We start from the raw sequence: 15,786 nt of genomic DNA, 5'->3' as shown, positions 1-15,786 counted from the left end.
ACAATGCATGTTTGAAATAAACTAAAGATTCACCTTACAACACAAGTGCAATTTGAACTAGACATTACAATATAGTGAATCAGCTAAGAAGACATTATTAAGCTTATAAAAAAGTCACTGTTAATAAAGGAGCAAATATAGCGTAATACAGGTTAACTGATAATCAGATTCGAGTGGAACGGGTTCAGTGTTTAACTTACCAAACAAAAACTTGTGAGTCGTTTACTGTACAACTTTCGAGTAACCACAGCCCATCTAGTAAATGACACTGGCGGTGACAACATTCGTCATCTTGGGATCGATCTTCTTCAGTTCGCGCCGTTAAGAATCCGGTAGGACAGGGTAGTGCTACACATACAACGTTACAACCTCAGCCAACATGTAACAGTTGTCTATACGTTTTAATCGGACAGACGTTTTATCTAGTACATGACGCTAGCGGTGACTACCTCCGCCCACGCGGTGTCGATGTTCTTCAGTTCCCGGTACAGATCCTGGTAGAACGGCTTGTTGATGGAGCGGAGAGTGTTGGGTGCCAGCGGGTTCAGGTTGGGCTGGGTGATCAACACACGGTACACGCTGGTGTTGAAGGCCTGATAGAGGCTGCATTCTTTGTCCCACGGGTGGAGGGAGAACCTGGTAGAAAGTCAGAATTATGTGATTGTAGATAGTGATGAGATAATTGCGACGACGGTTGCTATTTGTTATGCTTTTAGTAGTTTGCCAGCAAAGTAGATTACAGTGAAATAAGGCGTCTACACAGGTACTGCAGCTGGTGGTGTACATTTTTATTATTACGCAACCAAGGTTTTTCACCAGCCAACGTTTCGGTAATCCCGTTGCGACCTTCTTCAGGCCAATACAGACTGGCTCTACGTTTGTGATGAGGGGGAAAGTTGGTCACATTCGGGATCGCGTTGTTTTAACTGCAGCAACACCTAGCAGCTGTGCGGAGTACAACCAGTCAGTATTGCCCTGAGAAAGGAAACAGGGGGATAGCCGAAAGTTCGAAAGTTAAAAACTTTGGTCGTGTGAAATAAAATTTGCTATCCATCGATTTACCGGCCTTGAGAATCTAGTCAATGATGTTTGTTTTTATTTTACCAGGGAGATACGAATCACCCATGATGCGTTTTAATGTACACTGGGCTTTACATCAAATCGAAGCTACAACAAAAGTAACTTAGAAAAGTTATGCAAATTACTAAATGATACCAAAATAACATATATTGTACAAAAAATCACACTACAAAATTAATGAAACAATGCTGTTACCTTAGCATAATATGATATAACGCAAATTTGCCCACCTTAAGCACGACCACTCACTCATGCCATGATGGTCGACGCTGTGCACAATGGTGTGGTTAAAAAGAGCGTCCAACAACTTCGGGTCGATGCCGTGGCGTCCCATAACGCCCTTCAGCGCCAGCCTTGATCTTTAAAGAGGGGAATGAAAATGGCGCTAAGCATTCGGCAGTTTGAAACGTAAGAGACACCATTAAAAGACGGATTGTTTTTGTAACACATAATCAATTTTTTTTCGAATTTCAGAGGTCATGTTTAGAATGAAAAAAAAATGTCAATGGTTTCTGCTGCAGACTGAAAAGTTACGATGTAACACAGTAAACCTTTGACTGACTGTGAGTCAGTTCGTGACGCGACTTGGGACTGTCTATTTTCTCAGAAGCAGTCATACCTGTGATTTACCTTTTTACTTCGTGCCACAGCTTTTGGATTGTCTGAAATCTGCATGACAGTTACTATATAAAGAATATATTAACTAGTTCACAACCATCTACAAGGACCCTTTCACTAACCTGAAGAGTTTGCCGGCAAAGGTGTCTTTCCCGTGTGAGTTCCAGCGGTGCTCGGCTCGGTGTCCTTCCAGTGCGCTCATGTTCCTGCTCTCCTCCACTAAGCTCTCTCTGATGCAGGCGTCTCCATAGCCGAGATATCGGGACATGTTCCCATCCCACATCAGGACACTCAGCGACGAATGGAGGAGCACGTAATGTAACGGAATGGAGGTGTAGCTCGACTCTTGGAGAGTCTTGACATCGTTGTCCACGATGTGTCGGACCAGGCCATTGGAAAACAGGTGCGACTTGGTGTGCATGGAGTGAGTATGGTAGAAATAAATGGTTGAAAAGATCTGAGCTCTATCGGTGACTTCATCTCCGTTGCGAGTGAAGTTCAAAATCTGGACGCCGTTTCTTCCTGCCTTGTACCTCAGTGACATGTTCTTCAGCTTGTATCCTCCAGAGGCTCGCAGCTTGCAATCACTAACCGTTACCTCGCATTCTCCCGACCCGCCGTCACGGCGAATCAGCATAGTCATGGTCGTATTCTCTATGTAGCCAACAATGTCCCGGTCGGTTGGATCTCGTAAGAAGAACAGGAGGTAGAGAGAATAGAGGACTGCGTATATCCACCTTATGTAGTACATGGGACTCTGAAGGAGGTAGTGGCGTCGGAAGAGGTGCTGGACACATGGGGTGCACTCACAGTCGTCAATACGGGGGCGGACTGGCGAGGGCATCTTTGTTGTCGGCCTCATCTTGTTCAACTTGTCAACATATTATATTAACAGAACTGGAAGCGAGGGACACTTAGTAGCGGCTACAGAGAAAGAAAGCATCAACAAGCACCGACGTGAAATCCAGGACTTCTTTCCACAGATAATGTTGAGACTATGGATACTTGGATACTTTATTTCCTCCATTAGCTACATACCATGAGTGGTATGTAGCTAATCTTCCTGGACTATGGAGTAACTATATCATTTCATGGATTCGTTATAAATGTAATGAAAGGTGCTTTCATTATGTTTAGCCATACCTAGTATGGCTCAACATATTGTTTTTGTTCACGTTCTTCTTCTTCTTCTTCTTCTCCTGCCAAGTCTTCAAATGGAATCTACTCCGTCATTTTTGGGCCAAACGACCTGAAATTTGGCATGTAGGTAAAGATGGCAAATACCATTAGGTGCTTTTTCATTTCTTTCGAAACAGGCCTTAAAAACATTTTTATGGAGGTTTTTTGGGGCATTTTTAGACAATTTTTATATTTTGGGCTCCTGTGCCCTGGTATTGCTAGCAAGTGACCTGAAATTCGGTACAAGGGTGCCTTGAACATGTCCCTACAGGATTTCAATCACAATTCTGGTGTACATCACTTCAGAATGCTTCATTTTGGGGACTTTTGGACCCATTTTCAGACCAAAAACAGGCCAAAAGTGGTATCCACGTTCCATGTTCTATTTGCTGCTGGCCAAGGAATCCATGTTCTATCTAAGGATCCCCGCGTTCCATTTGCTACTGGCCAAAGAACACTGTTCTATATAGGTCACCTGAGGTCATATTGCAGGAACACACGCAAGCCTTTGCAGTAAGAAGCTCTTGGGGTCTCGCAGAACTTGTAGAGAGAGTTTTTGTACGGGTGATTTTGGAACAGTCCATTTATGCATCAGGAGGGAGATTGGCGAAGTATAATGCTCTCGCAAATGTTGCCTTTCTACATGCAGTTAATATTTCGATTTGCCCAGGTGACATTTTGGGACAGCCCACTTCTTGCATGGGGAGGAGTATGGCTAAACATGCTGTATTTGCTCAGGGGCAAATGACGGCCTTTCTAGTTTAAACACAGTTTTTTCTTGTGACGAGCAGCCAGGCATTTAGACAGTAAGCAGTTTTCATGCTTTTCCGGTTGACAAATACCAAAATTGCCTTCGGCAAGGCTTTGAAAATTTACTGTAAATAATCGCACCCCTTCCGTAGTCGACGAACGTCGATACGGATTGGCGAAAACGTACACTTACAAGATATCTTAGCTTAATTGATAACTATTGCAAGATTCCCTGCAGTTTTAGGAATGAATGAGGTACAAACCTTCTTCGTAAAAGTGCCAGCCGTATCCTCATGTGGCCTTTTTGTCCCAAAGTTGCGTCAGTGCCACGCGATGTCTAGATCTCTGAATGCGTGTCCTTGTATACTTAAGCTTTATTGAACTGTAACTAACATAGAATTTGCGTCATCACCGCGTGGCTCTGCATGGAGTTAACAACTTAACACTAACAACGTTTTTCTAAGGATGGCACTTTGATAATATTTTCCTTAATATGCACATTCACTAGTGATGATTACGAGCATATTCCAAAATTGGTGAATCGAGTTAGAAAAAAATCTAACCACCGGGTGACATAATAAATTGACATCAAAAATCCCATCAGGGACCTCAAATTCCTGTCCTCACCTCACCTAGGCTCATATTAGGACGTATAGCAAGTGGTTGTTTATTCCAGTCCACACATAATTGTACAATTATTGCCACATGGCAGCCAACGGCTGAATTGAGTTGAACAACTACACTATTGAACTATCATCAAGCCACTAAGAATCATCAATTCATAAACATTATGAGTAAGACATGATAAATACACATTACTGGCAAATCTGACTTGTAAGTATGACAAATTTACAATCTTTATTATTCTAATACAAAGGGTGCACATGCTGCATTGAACAGGGGAACCGGATGCCTAGTATTGAGCAGCGGAAAACGATACAAAAGGAGGCCATAGCGGATAAGTATTCAACGTTCTCGCGGCCACAACGAACCCAAACAAGGTCACTGGAGGCCAGTGGAGGGGTAACGTGAGGTCAGTGTCCGTAAATCGGGCTCAATGGATAGCTATTCTTTGATTTGCTGTTTTCTTATTGATTGCTACAGGTTAGTCTTCTATTTCAGATTTCCAGCTAGCTCACAGTTTATGTGGAATGACATAGCCAGACATAATTAGATCATCCAAGTGCTCGTTTTGAGTAAAGTAAGTATACAAAGGTTTTGTCCATTTAACTCAATTCTGCCTAAATCGAATTGAAGATGAGTTTCACTTTATTATGGAATGCTCTAAATATGATGCCCTACGCGGTAAGTTATTCACCTTTATTCAAGTACTTAAGATTTTGACGCTCAATGCTACAGATAGATGTCATCTTTAGATGCAACAGCTCACACAGTGTTGAAATAGGCAAATATATAAATATTGTTTTGTTATTAGAAAAAATACGGATACTCATAATTAGCCCAACTTGAATCATGTAAAACCTAAGATAGTCATTTTGTTGTAGTGAATAGTTTTATTCCATAATTATGTCTTGTTCTATGTTAACTGTTGTTGCCATACTTTGTACCTGCTACAATAGTCGCGCAATAAAGTTCTTCTATCTGTCGTGTAAAAATTTAAAATGTACGATATTTCCAAAGTCGAAGAAATGTAAAAAAAGTCGGTTTAACATGTTCTGTGTGTTTTATAGTCATTCGTTCAACAATCTGCATATATGTCATAATGAATGAATGAAGATCTTTATTGTCATTTTTGCGAACTTGCAATTAGTCTACGGCCACCAACTTGAAAATGAACTTTCAACTTTCATATTGAAATTCGCTAGCAAAGTAAACCACTTAAGGACCATCCAGAATAAACGCCAAGGACAATACGTGCTCCTCTTGAGGTCTATAGAAGCAAATGTTGGAATGAAAGTTCTTTACTTTTTCCTGACTGACCCTTCCGAACCACTTCCCTTGCAACCCTTCCTACATCTACTTGGAGATTAGCGCCGCCCCCTGACTTGTGGGAACAGCTGATCGCCGTGTCAAAGGTCACCGTTGCAATCATGGCGCTCCTAAGATTCGCCGCTCGAGGAAAAGAGCTCGTCCCGGGCGTTTTCAGACAAACCGTCTTCCCTGCGGTCCCAGTTCTCGGACAGAAGAGTTGGGAGAGACACATGAGGTATGCTGACGTAGTTGTTATGTCTTGGATGATTTTCTGGGAGCCAAACTTACCAATCACACTGAAGTCCAGAAAGAATACATGTTGTCTGTCAAACCATTTTCTTGTGAAGTCAGCACTCTGCAGAACGTAATAACACGACTTTTTTCTTTGTGTTAATTTTATTTACTGTGTTCTAAACCTTAAACCTATACCTTAAGATTATACGAGACGTTTCTAAAAGATGATTTTTATTCTAAAGCATGATTTATTGCCACTTGGCCATGGTGGGCGGGTCAGCTGCTACACATGTTGTCCAGACTGTACCATGTTTCACGGAGGGGGTTGTTTTAGCAAAAACGCATTACACGGAAGGAGTACAAAAAGGCAATTGTGTTTGTGCTGGTGGTCAGTTTTTAAGAAGGAAGTCAGATCTGGCAGACTTCACCCCTTCCACCATACTGCTTTGTAACTCTTCCAGTCCTACAGAAGAATATCATACTAATAGCACTAAATTCTAAACATTTACATATCGGATTCTTCGATGATGGTTTGACATCCTGTTGATAAGAATTAGGTGATAAGATACGAAAGGGAACAATACTTAAGCAACCAAGTGCTTGATGTGTAACTGTTACATTGCATACATACGGATATTTTTTCTTCATTTTGTTTTAACAGTAGATTTTATTTCATATACATGTACATGGTTACTGTAGACACACCATAAACTCACACACACTACCTGTACTACCATATGCGCATACATGTGAACGCAACACATTCATGCACACACACACGCACACAAACACACACAGGACTTATTCTTTATGGAGACGCTGTACTTTCACCTTACTCAGCATGTAACTAATCCATTGAGATCAACACTGTCCGGCAACATTTCATTTGATATTGCCTTTTTTGTATGTAGGAAATTGTACTATAGCATGATATAATGTAATGAATTGTTTTCCTGTGACAGTGGACATGTGTCTATGGTTGGTCGGAACTTCCTGACGCTGAAAGACTTCTCGCCGTCGGAGATTCAGCAGATCCTGTGGACGGCAGCGGACTTGAAGGCCAGGATCAAGGGCACAGGGGAGGTAATGTAGACTTAGGCCTGTAGAAGACAAGTTAGCCAAATCTATGATTCACTTTTAGTTCAAGTTTGCTCCAACTTGTTTCTCCCTCCAGAAATTGTGTGTGTTTCTGTACGGAAAAGAGAATGTTCAGGTTTTGCAAATGGTAACTCAAATTGTTCAGTCTATTGAGTCATTTTTTTCTATTTTTCCAGCTTGCAGCCCATGGAGTCTGTTAGAGACTAGTCATTGCAAAGGTCTTTACTGATAAATGATAACACAAACTTTCCAAGACTAAGAAGTGAGGTCAACTCGCATAATTCAGCCACATACCCTAATACCACAAAAAATGGTGTTGTCAAGGATTTCTCAAGAATGGATATATGAAGTATGTATACCTCATAACAGTAAGCTTGTCCCTCCAGCTCTATACACCACTTGTGGGCAAGTCTGCTGGTCTCATATTCCAGAAGAGAAGCACCAGAACCAGGCTGTCTACTGAGACAGGTAAGATACAGTTCACAATGCTGTACATGCAGCTGAACTGTGTACAACAAATCTTGTAGCATGAGTAGTCAAGTATTGGTGACCAGTGGTCATGAGTTCGAATCCCAGCTATTGTTGCTCACCCGACCTGACATGTTTTTTTTACATATTGTTTGTTTTCTTGTCTTTTTAGTACTTTTACATTTCACCTCATATTCCTATTATGAAATCAAGGGTTACACAAATCCATTATTGGTTGATCAACTTTTAGGGGCCAAAACCTATTGTAAACACATATGACTAAACAGTATACATATATGGCTCACAGTAACGTCGAACATAGATCCAGCTTACAATTGTGTTGGTCAACGATTATTGGGATGTATGAACTGTTAACCACGTTACTCTCACCTCTCAAATAAACGTACCGGTACGTTTATTTTTTTTCGCCAATAGTTCCACCCTGTACGTTCTTATTCTAGACGGTACGTTTATTATTTTTTGAAAAATTGAGGCTTTGCAAACCAGGAATCCCTCTAAAATCGTAAGTTAAGGTTTTTCTGCCCATATTTCCCCGGTATTTTTGCTCGTAATTCGCTATTTTTCGGCCTACCGGCGTTGATTTTCTCGCCGCTTTGACGGCCTTGTGAAAAGTATCCTGGCGGCACTCGTAACATATCGGTCGATATCGCTATGAAGCTACAAAGTAAACCGGAAAATAAGACGCGACATTGACATTTTAAAATACAATTTTCATATAAATAACTTTGATAGTCTCTGTTTACATCGTAAACCAAAGCACGCTGATCAAAAACGTGTGGAGTAGGGTGCTCGCCTGCACGGGGAATAATAATTTTCTGACCACTATATCCGTAGTATCGGCAGCGCGGCGGAAGAATTATTTGTTCGCAGAAGACATGTAACACGTTAAAACAACAATCATAACTTAACTTCCCTTGTGATATGTGTTTTGAGGCCACAAAATCTCTAAAACGGCAGAAATATGTCCGATATGATTCGGTAAACAACAGCGCGAAACATGGCCGCCGCTCTCAGGCATGGCGACAGTAAAACTATCAGCATATTGCGTAGTGCGGATACCGATCTTTAAAATGATACCGTAAACGCATGGAAATATTATATTTTTTGGGCAACGATAGACACACAGCGCCATATTTATTTTCAGAGGGTTCATTTTTTTAAGTAATCGTAAGATTTTCCCAATTTTGGCGGTTCATCGCGGGTTTCTAGTGTCAACACGTAATGGGTAACTTCTTAGTATGTGCGGTCTGTGACGTTGAGCTACTTTTACAGTCGATCTCTATTCAATATTGTGGGATTTACCGCGGGAACTCGAAATCCGAGCGTCTCACTTTGTTTTCGACGCTATGGAGCAAAAGTTTATAGACATATTTCTTCTGTGGAAGGACTGTGTTCATATTTGTGTTTTTTTGTGGTTGATGTCTTTTATGATCAGGTACATTTAACTTTTAAAAGTACTCTGATGATCTTTGTTATATGTCACTGATTGTCAGTCATAATAAAATGATATAACAATTTTCTTTGATCACTTGCTTCAAGTTCCAAGTAGAAAAAACATGTATCATGTACATTTTCACTTGTTGAATTTGAAAGCACCGTGGCCCCCGGTTAGGGGTCATAGCGGGGAACCTGTGCCCAATTTTTCAATATTACTATTATATTTTACGAAGAGGCGAGGAAGATCATCATGATTTGAACAAGCTATGGACAGTTATTCTGTTCAATATCTAAATACTTAATAGGTATGGCATAATTGACTAAATATAAGTTACCTACCTGCTTATTATCTTATTTCCCTCTGACAGTGACAGTTGTACATGTATGGACACAGTTTACCTAGCCTCCACTGTCGATTTTTGAAATTTTCCGGGGGGTACTTTTATTCCAGGGGGTACTTATATTACATTTTGAAAATTTGTCCGGGGGGTACTTCTATTCCAGGGGGTACTTCTATTTGAGAGGTGAGAGTACTTGTACAGAGTATTCTTATCGTGTCGACTTTACCGAATACGTCATTGTAAGCTGATGCGCAATTCAGTCTCCATACTGCAATGTCGTTTTATCCCATGATTTTATCAATAAACCAATTACTACATTACTACTACCACTACAGTATACCCTAACCAATGTTGCCATGTTTCCGCAGGAGTTGGTCTGCTTGGTGGACAGCCATGTTTCCTGTCTCCCGATGACATCCATCTGGGCGTCAATGAAACCGTTAAAGACTCAGCTAAGTAAGGACTCAGCTATGCACAGTATTTTGTTGTGTGACGTTTGAACATGTTGTGTTGGTGCATGCATGTGTTGTGAGGCCATGTGTGGTATGTGCTGAGCAGGTGTGGTGAGTTCATTTTGTAGTGTGTGCATTGTGTGTTGTGTATGTGTGTACATGTGGTGCATTTTAATGCATTGTGTAGTTTGTGCATGTGTGGTGTGTGGATGTGGGGTTCTTCAATTGTGGTATGTGTGTCCATTGTGTGGTGTATCTGTATCTATATAGCAGGTACAGCCGCCATCAGGCATAACACACCAGCGGCAGCAGCTGGTTACATTACACCGAACAGTCTGTTACACCTAGTCTTTGCATATCTGACTGCAACCGTTCTTTAAAGCTACTTAGTGAAGATGCTCCTACAGTGCTTGGTGACAACGAGTTCCATTCTACTATGTTTCTAGGAAAATATGAATTTTTGAACACATCAATCCTTGGCGTTATAACTCTGGTACTTAGAAGCATGACTATTTCTAGTCCTCTTCTGAGCTGGCATTAGATACTTATCAATCGGTACGTCCACAAGTTTATTAGTCATTTTGTACATCATGAAAAGTCTGGATGTGGTACATTCATGTGCATTTTCATGCATCCTGGTGTGTACATTGTGTAATTTGTGTGCACATGCAGTGTGTGAATGTGTGATTATTCAAGTCAAGTCAAAGTTTATTGCAATGTGTGGTGTATTTATTCTGTGCGCATTGCTAGGGTAACTTGAAACACAAAATTTTCCTAAGCCAGTTGAAGTTACCAGTACTAAGGAGCTGCTTTATCTTTTCAGGGTATTGTCAGGGTTTGTGGACCTGATCCTGGCCAGAGTGTATGGCCATGAGGACCTGGAGTCCTTGGCTACGGAAGGGAGCGTCCCCATTGTTAACGGCCTGTCCGAACTCTACCATCCACTACAGATCCTAGCAGACATGCAAACACTACAGGTAGGAACAAACACTGTTATCTATGCATGTTTGATTGTTTGTGCAGTTTGTGTACGTATTGCATACCAGTGGTAAACCGCCTGGTAACACACCAGATTTATACTGAAGAGTACAAGCTGCATATTCAGACAGATTTATTTGATCCACTCATACTGGGATGGACCCATCATCCCTACTCTTGCCATTAAGCTGAAAAGGGAGTCTTTATTGTATTATAGTAGAAGAGTAGATCTATGACAAAGTTTGATCTCTACTTCAATACAAAGCAAGTATTGCTCACCTCAAACTTTCAGTCGTTCTACGTCGACCTTCTTCAGGAGTATTTTGATTACTCTGAGCATGTGACTTTAGGGACACGAATTCAACAACACAGATGAGCTTTCATGCTAAGAGTAGAATGTATTATCAGTTTTACTTTTGATAATGTGGAGTTTGAGTGAAGAATGTGTTCATCTAGACATGCACATGTTTGTGACGTACACGTAGGACCATTTTGGGAACCTGAGAGGCTTGACCGTTGCCTGGGTCGGAGACGGCAACAACATCATCCACTCCTTCATGATGGGAGCACCCAAACTTGGTGTCAACCTGAAAATCGCCACTCCAAAGGTACTGTGTTCTCTAGCACTTGCTTAATATCTGACATAAAGCTGCTCATTTGAATTGAGCACTCAATATGGAATTGACAATCTGCATAGAAACAGGAATGAAATGATTTTTTTAAAAGCATCCATCTTCACTAAATTTTCCCACACAACTGTGTTCTCTAACACTTGCTTGGTGTCTAGCATGAAACTGTTCATCTGAACTGAGTATCAATATGGAATTGACAATCTGCATATGAAAAGAAACAGAAATGAAAAGATTATTTATTAGCATGTAGATCTACCTTCACTAAATTCACTAACATGAAACTGTTCATCTGAGCTGAGCACTCAATATGGAATTGACAATCTGCATAGTAACAGGAATGAAATGATTAGTCAGAAGCATGTATCTTCACTTCTAAATTTTTCGCTGCTTGCACCATTTAATATATCTAATGCTTTGGGATGTAAGCTCATTTTCTGGACAAAGTTTCCAACCTCAGTTTGGGATATCTTCAATATACATAGACCCTGGAGTTAAGAAACAGCAGAAAATATTGTGAACTTCTAATCTTTTTCATCCATTTCATTTCTTCAGCTTAATATCTTTGGAGATAAGATATGCAGAAACTCATAAATTTGATACTGTCATAATGATAATGAAAAAAAAATTAAACAAGTCTCATTCTATAGAATGATATAATTTCTGTCTTGGGACCAGTTTAGCTCACAGATTTTCCACTGTAAGACAGTACCACCATGGCAGCATGGGCGTTGTGCAGTGCCATAGCCAAACAGGGCTCTAGCCATTATCTGTCATTTAATTTTGTTGCATATGATGGACAAATTTTTAGACCATTTCGTCAACCTTTAGGAACAAAATCCATGATTAAAGATGTAAAAATGTCAAAATTTAAATAAATTGATAGAAGTTTGTACAAGATGACAGAAAAAAGAAGACTCTTTGTAGGATCTTTCTGGCAATGGAAATTGGGATGATGGAAAAAATTTCAAGCTAGCTAGAACCCTCGGTCCAAACCATGCACAAATACTCATTATGTATCTACCAATGTTCCTACCTATCCAGGGTTATGAGACCTACCCAAATGTGACCAAAGATGCAGAGGAGCTCGCCAAACAGGTAAGACAGCTTGTCAACTCCAGCTTTATTTTTCACAGGATAAAAACACAAGTACAGTTTCAAGACATTGAAGTGATTATACAACAACTGATAAGTATAACAACTTAAGTGATAACAATGTCTAGACCTGAGAACCAATTGCGTGAATGACTCAACATGTTGATTGACTCATATCTATTCATTTACATTTATCTATAGGTGAATTAATTTGTATCCACTTGACTGTTTGTATGTATAGATGTAGTAGACCTTACAAAAGTCACTGTACTTTTGTTGTGTCAATAAAGACAATTTGAATCTATCAAAGCGTAAGTTTCATCTAAATTTTGTTTCGTACTAAGATTGTCTTCTCTCCCCCAGTACGGGACGCAGATGTACCATACTAACGACCCCCGTGACGCGTGTGAAGGTGCTAACGTCCTGGTGACAGACACATGGATCAGTATGGGGCAGGAGGAGGAGAAACTGGACAGACTCAAGGCCTTCAAAGGGTACCAGGTCACCCACAAGGTGGGTAATGGGGTAATTAAGTAGTTATAATGTAATTCAATAGGCTCGGGTTACGATGGCATATTAATATTCACCTGTCTTTTGACATAATTTGTTGTCATAGCCCCTCTGAAAATCCTATGACAGAATTGTACATCAAAACCTTGAGGTAGAAAGGCTGCTGCTGCTCTGTGCTAAGCAATTATGTCTCTAGGATCTAGACCATTTGCTGTAGGATTTCGTACCATAGGAACCCATTTGATCTAAAGACAGGTCATTGAGTGTGATATAATCAGCTGCTGCCACACCGCAGGTTTGTGAAAGCTGGTGTGCTACGTACACCAGCTACAGACACAGATACAGAATGCTGCATGCAGGTAATTTATACCCCCTTGTGGTAAATGGAAGCAGTTTTTGTGGGTCTGAATTTCTCTACTGATACCATTCCACTGAATGACTGGTTAAGAGAGGTTATGTTCAAAATCAATGCCTGTGTGTTTGTGTCCCCCTAGTTGTGTCAGGTGGCTGCCAAGGACTGGGTGTTCCTGGTTAGAGTAATACCCATCCTTGGTGTGCTGGTTAGAGTAATACCCATGTTTAGAGTAATACCCATGTTTTTGTGTCCCCCTAGTTGGGTGAGGTAGCTGCTAAGGACTGGGTGTTCACTTGAATGTGCGTTTGTTTCCCCCTAGTTGGGCGAGGTGGCTGCTAAGGACTGGGTGTTTCTGCACTGCCTGCCCAGGAAGCAGGAGGAGGTGGACGATGCTGTGTTCTACAGCGACCGGTCTCTCGTCTGGCCTGAGGCAGAGAACAGGAAGTGGACTGTGATGGTGAGGCTTTGCTAGTACATTGTACTTAATACCATACATGTGATCATACTCATAGTCAGTTACAGTTGCAGTAAAGTTACAAAAGTTGTGATAGTCACTGTTGTGATACCTATCTCCGTGTGTAGACTCGGGATGAAATTATACATATCATCATATATTATGTGTTATATAAGTGTTATGAATTCCCTGTACATATTGATATAGTGTGTATTATACACGAACGTCTGTATTTTCTTCTTGCTGTATTGGGAATGGCTGTCTTCTTATACTGGGGCCTGAATTCAAAATATTTCCTGCTTCCTTGAAAATTCTAGAATTAGATGTTTTTGTTATTCCAGGCTGTCATCCTCTCACTACTAAAGGACCACGTCTGCACGACCCACAAGCCTGACTTCTAAGGGTGACAACAGCGCCCCCTGTGGGATCAGCTCCGCACAACAGTTAAAAGCTGGAGATGCAAACATAATTATTGTGTGGTGTGATGTAACAAGTACAATGATATCAAGATGAAAAGACAAATTTCTTTTCACATGTCTCCTTCTCATACCCACACCAAAATACATTGGTTTTAGGATAGCCATGTTGAAATTCAAATCAAACTAAAATACCATTAGCCTTCAGAATTTGTTTTCGTTTTATCAACCCCCACTGTTTTTATTTTCTTTTGGAAATCTCTGGTTTTCCCATCAAATGGGAGAATTAGCATGAAATCATATCTGTAATGACAGCTGGCATAATTCAGAATGGAAAATTCATATTTGCTTAACCCCGAGTTTAAGCCCCAGCTTTTGTCAATTATGATCTGGCCACTAATTTACACAAAAATACAAGAATGTCAAGGTATGTTTATAAAAAAATATTTCAACAGTCTTAAACTGGCTTCTCCTGAACTATGGAATGGGCCCATATTCACTAAACATTGACAGCAATTGGCTCTATATATGGTTATTGTCATAGTATTAGTATTTTCTTTGATCTTAATGACAAAATTTATCATTATTTTAAAGTGGTCATATTTGAAATACACAATAACTTTTAAAACATGTTGACTGACGAAAATAGTATTGTATACATGTACATGGTACTTAATGTGCCATTTCAAACACATGCAAGGCTGCTTCCAACAATGAGTCATCTGATAGATTTATCTCCATGTTCAACAATGTTTCATAGCAACATGAAAAAAATGTGTCCAGTACTCCTTTGGATGTCAAGACTGTTAAGTTGTGTGCACGTACCATTATGTACTCACGACATGTGTGCCATCTGTGGAGAAAGAATCGTTGTTGCAATATTGTTATTGTTATTGGGTAGGCCGAATTCTCTCTCTTCGCAGCCAGGGGCTGAATTGCGAGGAGCGCACATTGGCGGAGCTAGATCGCAAAGGTCTGTAGCGACTGCCGTTCAGGCGCGCAGGTGACCTCAATACGACCATTGCCCCATGTGCGGCCATAGGACTGTAGGTTTTGAACCACGCACACCGGGAAGGACCCCTACTCTTTTCGATAAGTGCGGTGGGTTCTTTAATGTGCTCGAGGTGTGGCTCTCCTCAAACACGGGACCTCCATTTAACGTCCTATCCGAGGGACGTAAATGGAGGTAAATATCTCCATTTATGTGTGTAGTAGCAAACTTAACTTCAAGTAGGGACCACTTTGTGCACTCAGAAATAACCTCTGTATCTGTACAAGCAAAGAGCTAAGTGTTGTCCTTTCAAGTGTGAAAATACTTGATCAATGTTGTACTGAGGAATGCACATTACTAAAACGGTGTGCTCATCATGGATTAAACTGTCACATTGTAACATGAGGTATACAACCATATTGTGTGGTGAATACACTGTTGTAAGCAGATCAACATAGGCTTGGTATTCACTTCATGTGTTTGTACCAGTGTTTAAATGGTAGCTAGCTCCAGGGACAGATATGTTTACATGTGCCTGGATGGTGTTCAGCACCAAGGACAGGTATGTGTAGCTGGTATTCACCAGGACAAGTTTGTTAACCTGTGTGTGGATGGTGTTCAGTACCAAGGACAGGTGTGTTTACCTGTGTGTGGATGGTGTTCAGAGACAGGTGCGTTTACTTGTGTGTGTTCATGACCAGGGACAGGTGTGTTTATTTGTGTGAATGGTGTTCATCACCAGGGACAG

At 40.7% G+C, this 15,786-nt stretch overlaps 2 protein-coding genes across 2 annotated transcripts; one reads left to right on the top strand and one right to left on the bottom strand.

The window, feature by feature from the left end:
• Window positions 1-422: 422 nt before the first annotated feature.
• LOC136440517 (uncharacterized) lies at window positions 423-2,656 on the bottom strand. The gene is made up of 3 exons (XM_066436567.1): window positions 1,821-2,656; window positions 1,311-1,439; window positions 423-636 (listed from the first exon to the last, which is right to left on the bottom strand). The coding sequence occupies exons 1-3, from the start codon at window positions 2,558-2,560 to the stop codon at window positions 423-425; spliced, it is 1,083 nt and encodes a 360-aa protein (XP_066292664.1). The 5' UTR covers window positions 2,561-2,656.
• Window positions 2,657-5,614: 2,958 nt separating this feature from the next.
• LOC136439744 (ornithine transcarbamylase, mitochondrial-like) lies at window positions 5,615-15,491 on the top strand. Its single transcript, XM_066435304.1, has 10 exons — window positions 5,615-5,794; window positions 6,756-6,876; window positions 7,278-7,359; window positions 9,527-9,614; window positions 10,434-10,587; window positions 11,074-11,196; window positions 12,262-12,315; window positions 12,676-12,825; window positions 13,497-13,634; window positions 13,973-15,491. The coding sequence occupies exons 1-10, from the start codon at window positions 5,679-5,681 to the stop codon at window positions 14,030-14,032; spliced, it is 1,086 nt and encodes a 361-aa protein (XP_066291401.1). The 5' UTR covers window positions 5,615-5,678; the 3' UTR covers window positions 14,033-15,491.
• Window positions 15,492-15,786: the final 295 nt, after the last annotated feature.

The sequence above is a fragment of the Branchiostoma lanceolatum genome, chromosome 8, assembly GCF_035083965.1.
Source record: "Branchiostoma lanceolatum isolate klBraLanc5 chromosome 8, klBraLanc5.hap2, whole genome shotgun sequence".
Lineage (NCBI taxonomy): Eukaryota > Metazoa > Chordata > Leptocardii > Amphioxiformes > Branchiostomatidae > Branchiostoma > Branchiostoma lanceolatum.
Note: the sequence above shows the minus strand (reverse complement) of the source record. Positions and strands in the feature narration are given on the sequence as shown.

Coding starts and splice junctions, on each gene's coding strand:
- LOC136439744 (XM_066435304.1), top strand. CDS start 5,679: ATGGCGCTCCTAAGATTCGCCGCTCGAGGAAAAGAGCTCGTCCCGGGC. Junction 11,197..12,261: donor TGAAAATCGCCACTCCAAAG/GTACTGTGTTCT, acceptor CTACCTATCCAG/GGTTATGAGACCTACCCAAA. Junction 12,316..12,675: donor CAGAGGAGCTCGCCAAACAG/GTAAGACAGCTT, acceptor TCTCTCCCCCAG/TACGGGACGCAGATGTACCA.
- LOC136440517 (XM_066436567.1), bottom strand. CDS start 2,560: ATGAGGCCGACAACAAAGATGCCCTCGCCAGTCCGCCCCCGTATTGAC. Junction 1,440..1,820: donor TTTGCCGGCAAACTCTTCAG/GTTAGTGAAAGG, acceptor CCCTCTTTAAAG/ATCAAGGCTGGCGCTGAAGG. Junction 637..1,310: donor AGTGAGTGGTCGTGCTTAAG/GTGGGCAAATTT, acceptor ACTTTCTACCAG/GTTCTCCCTCCACCCGTGGG.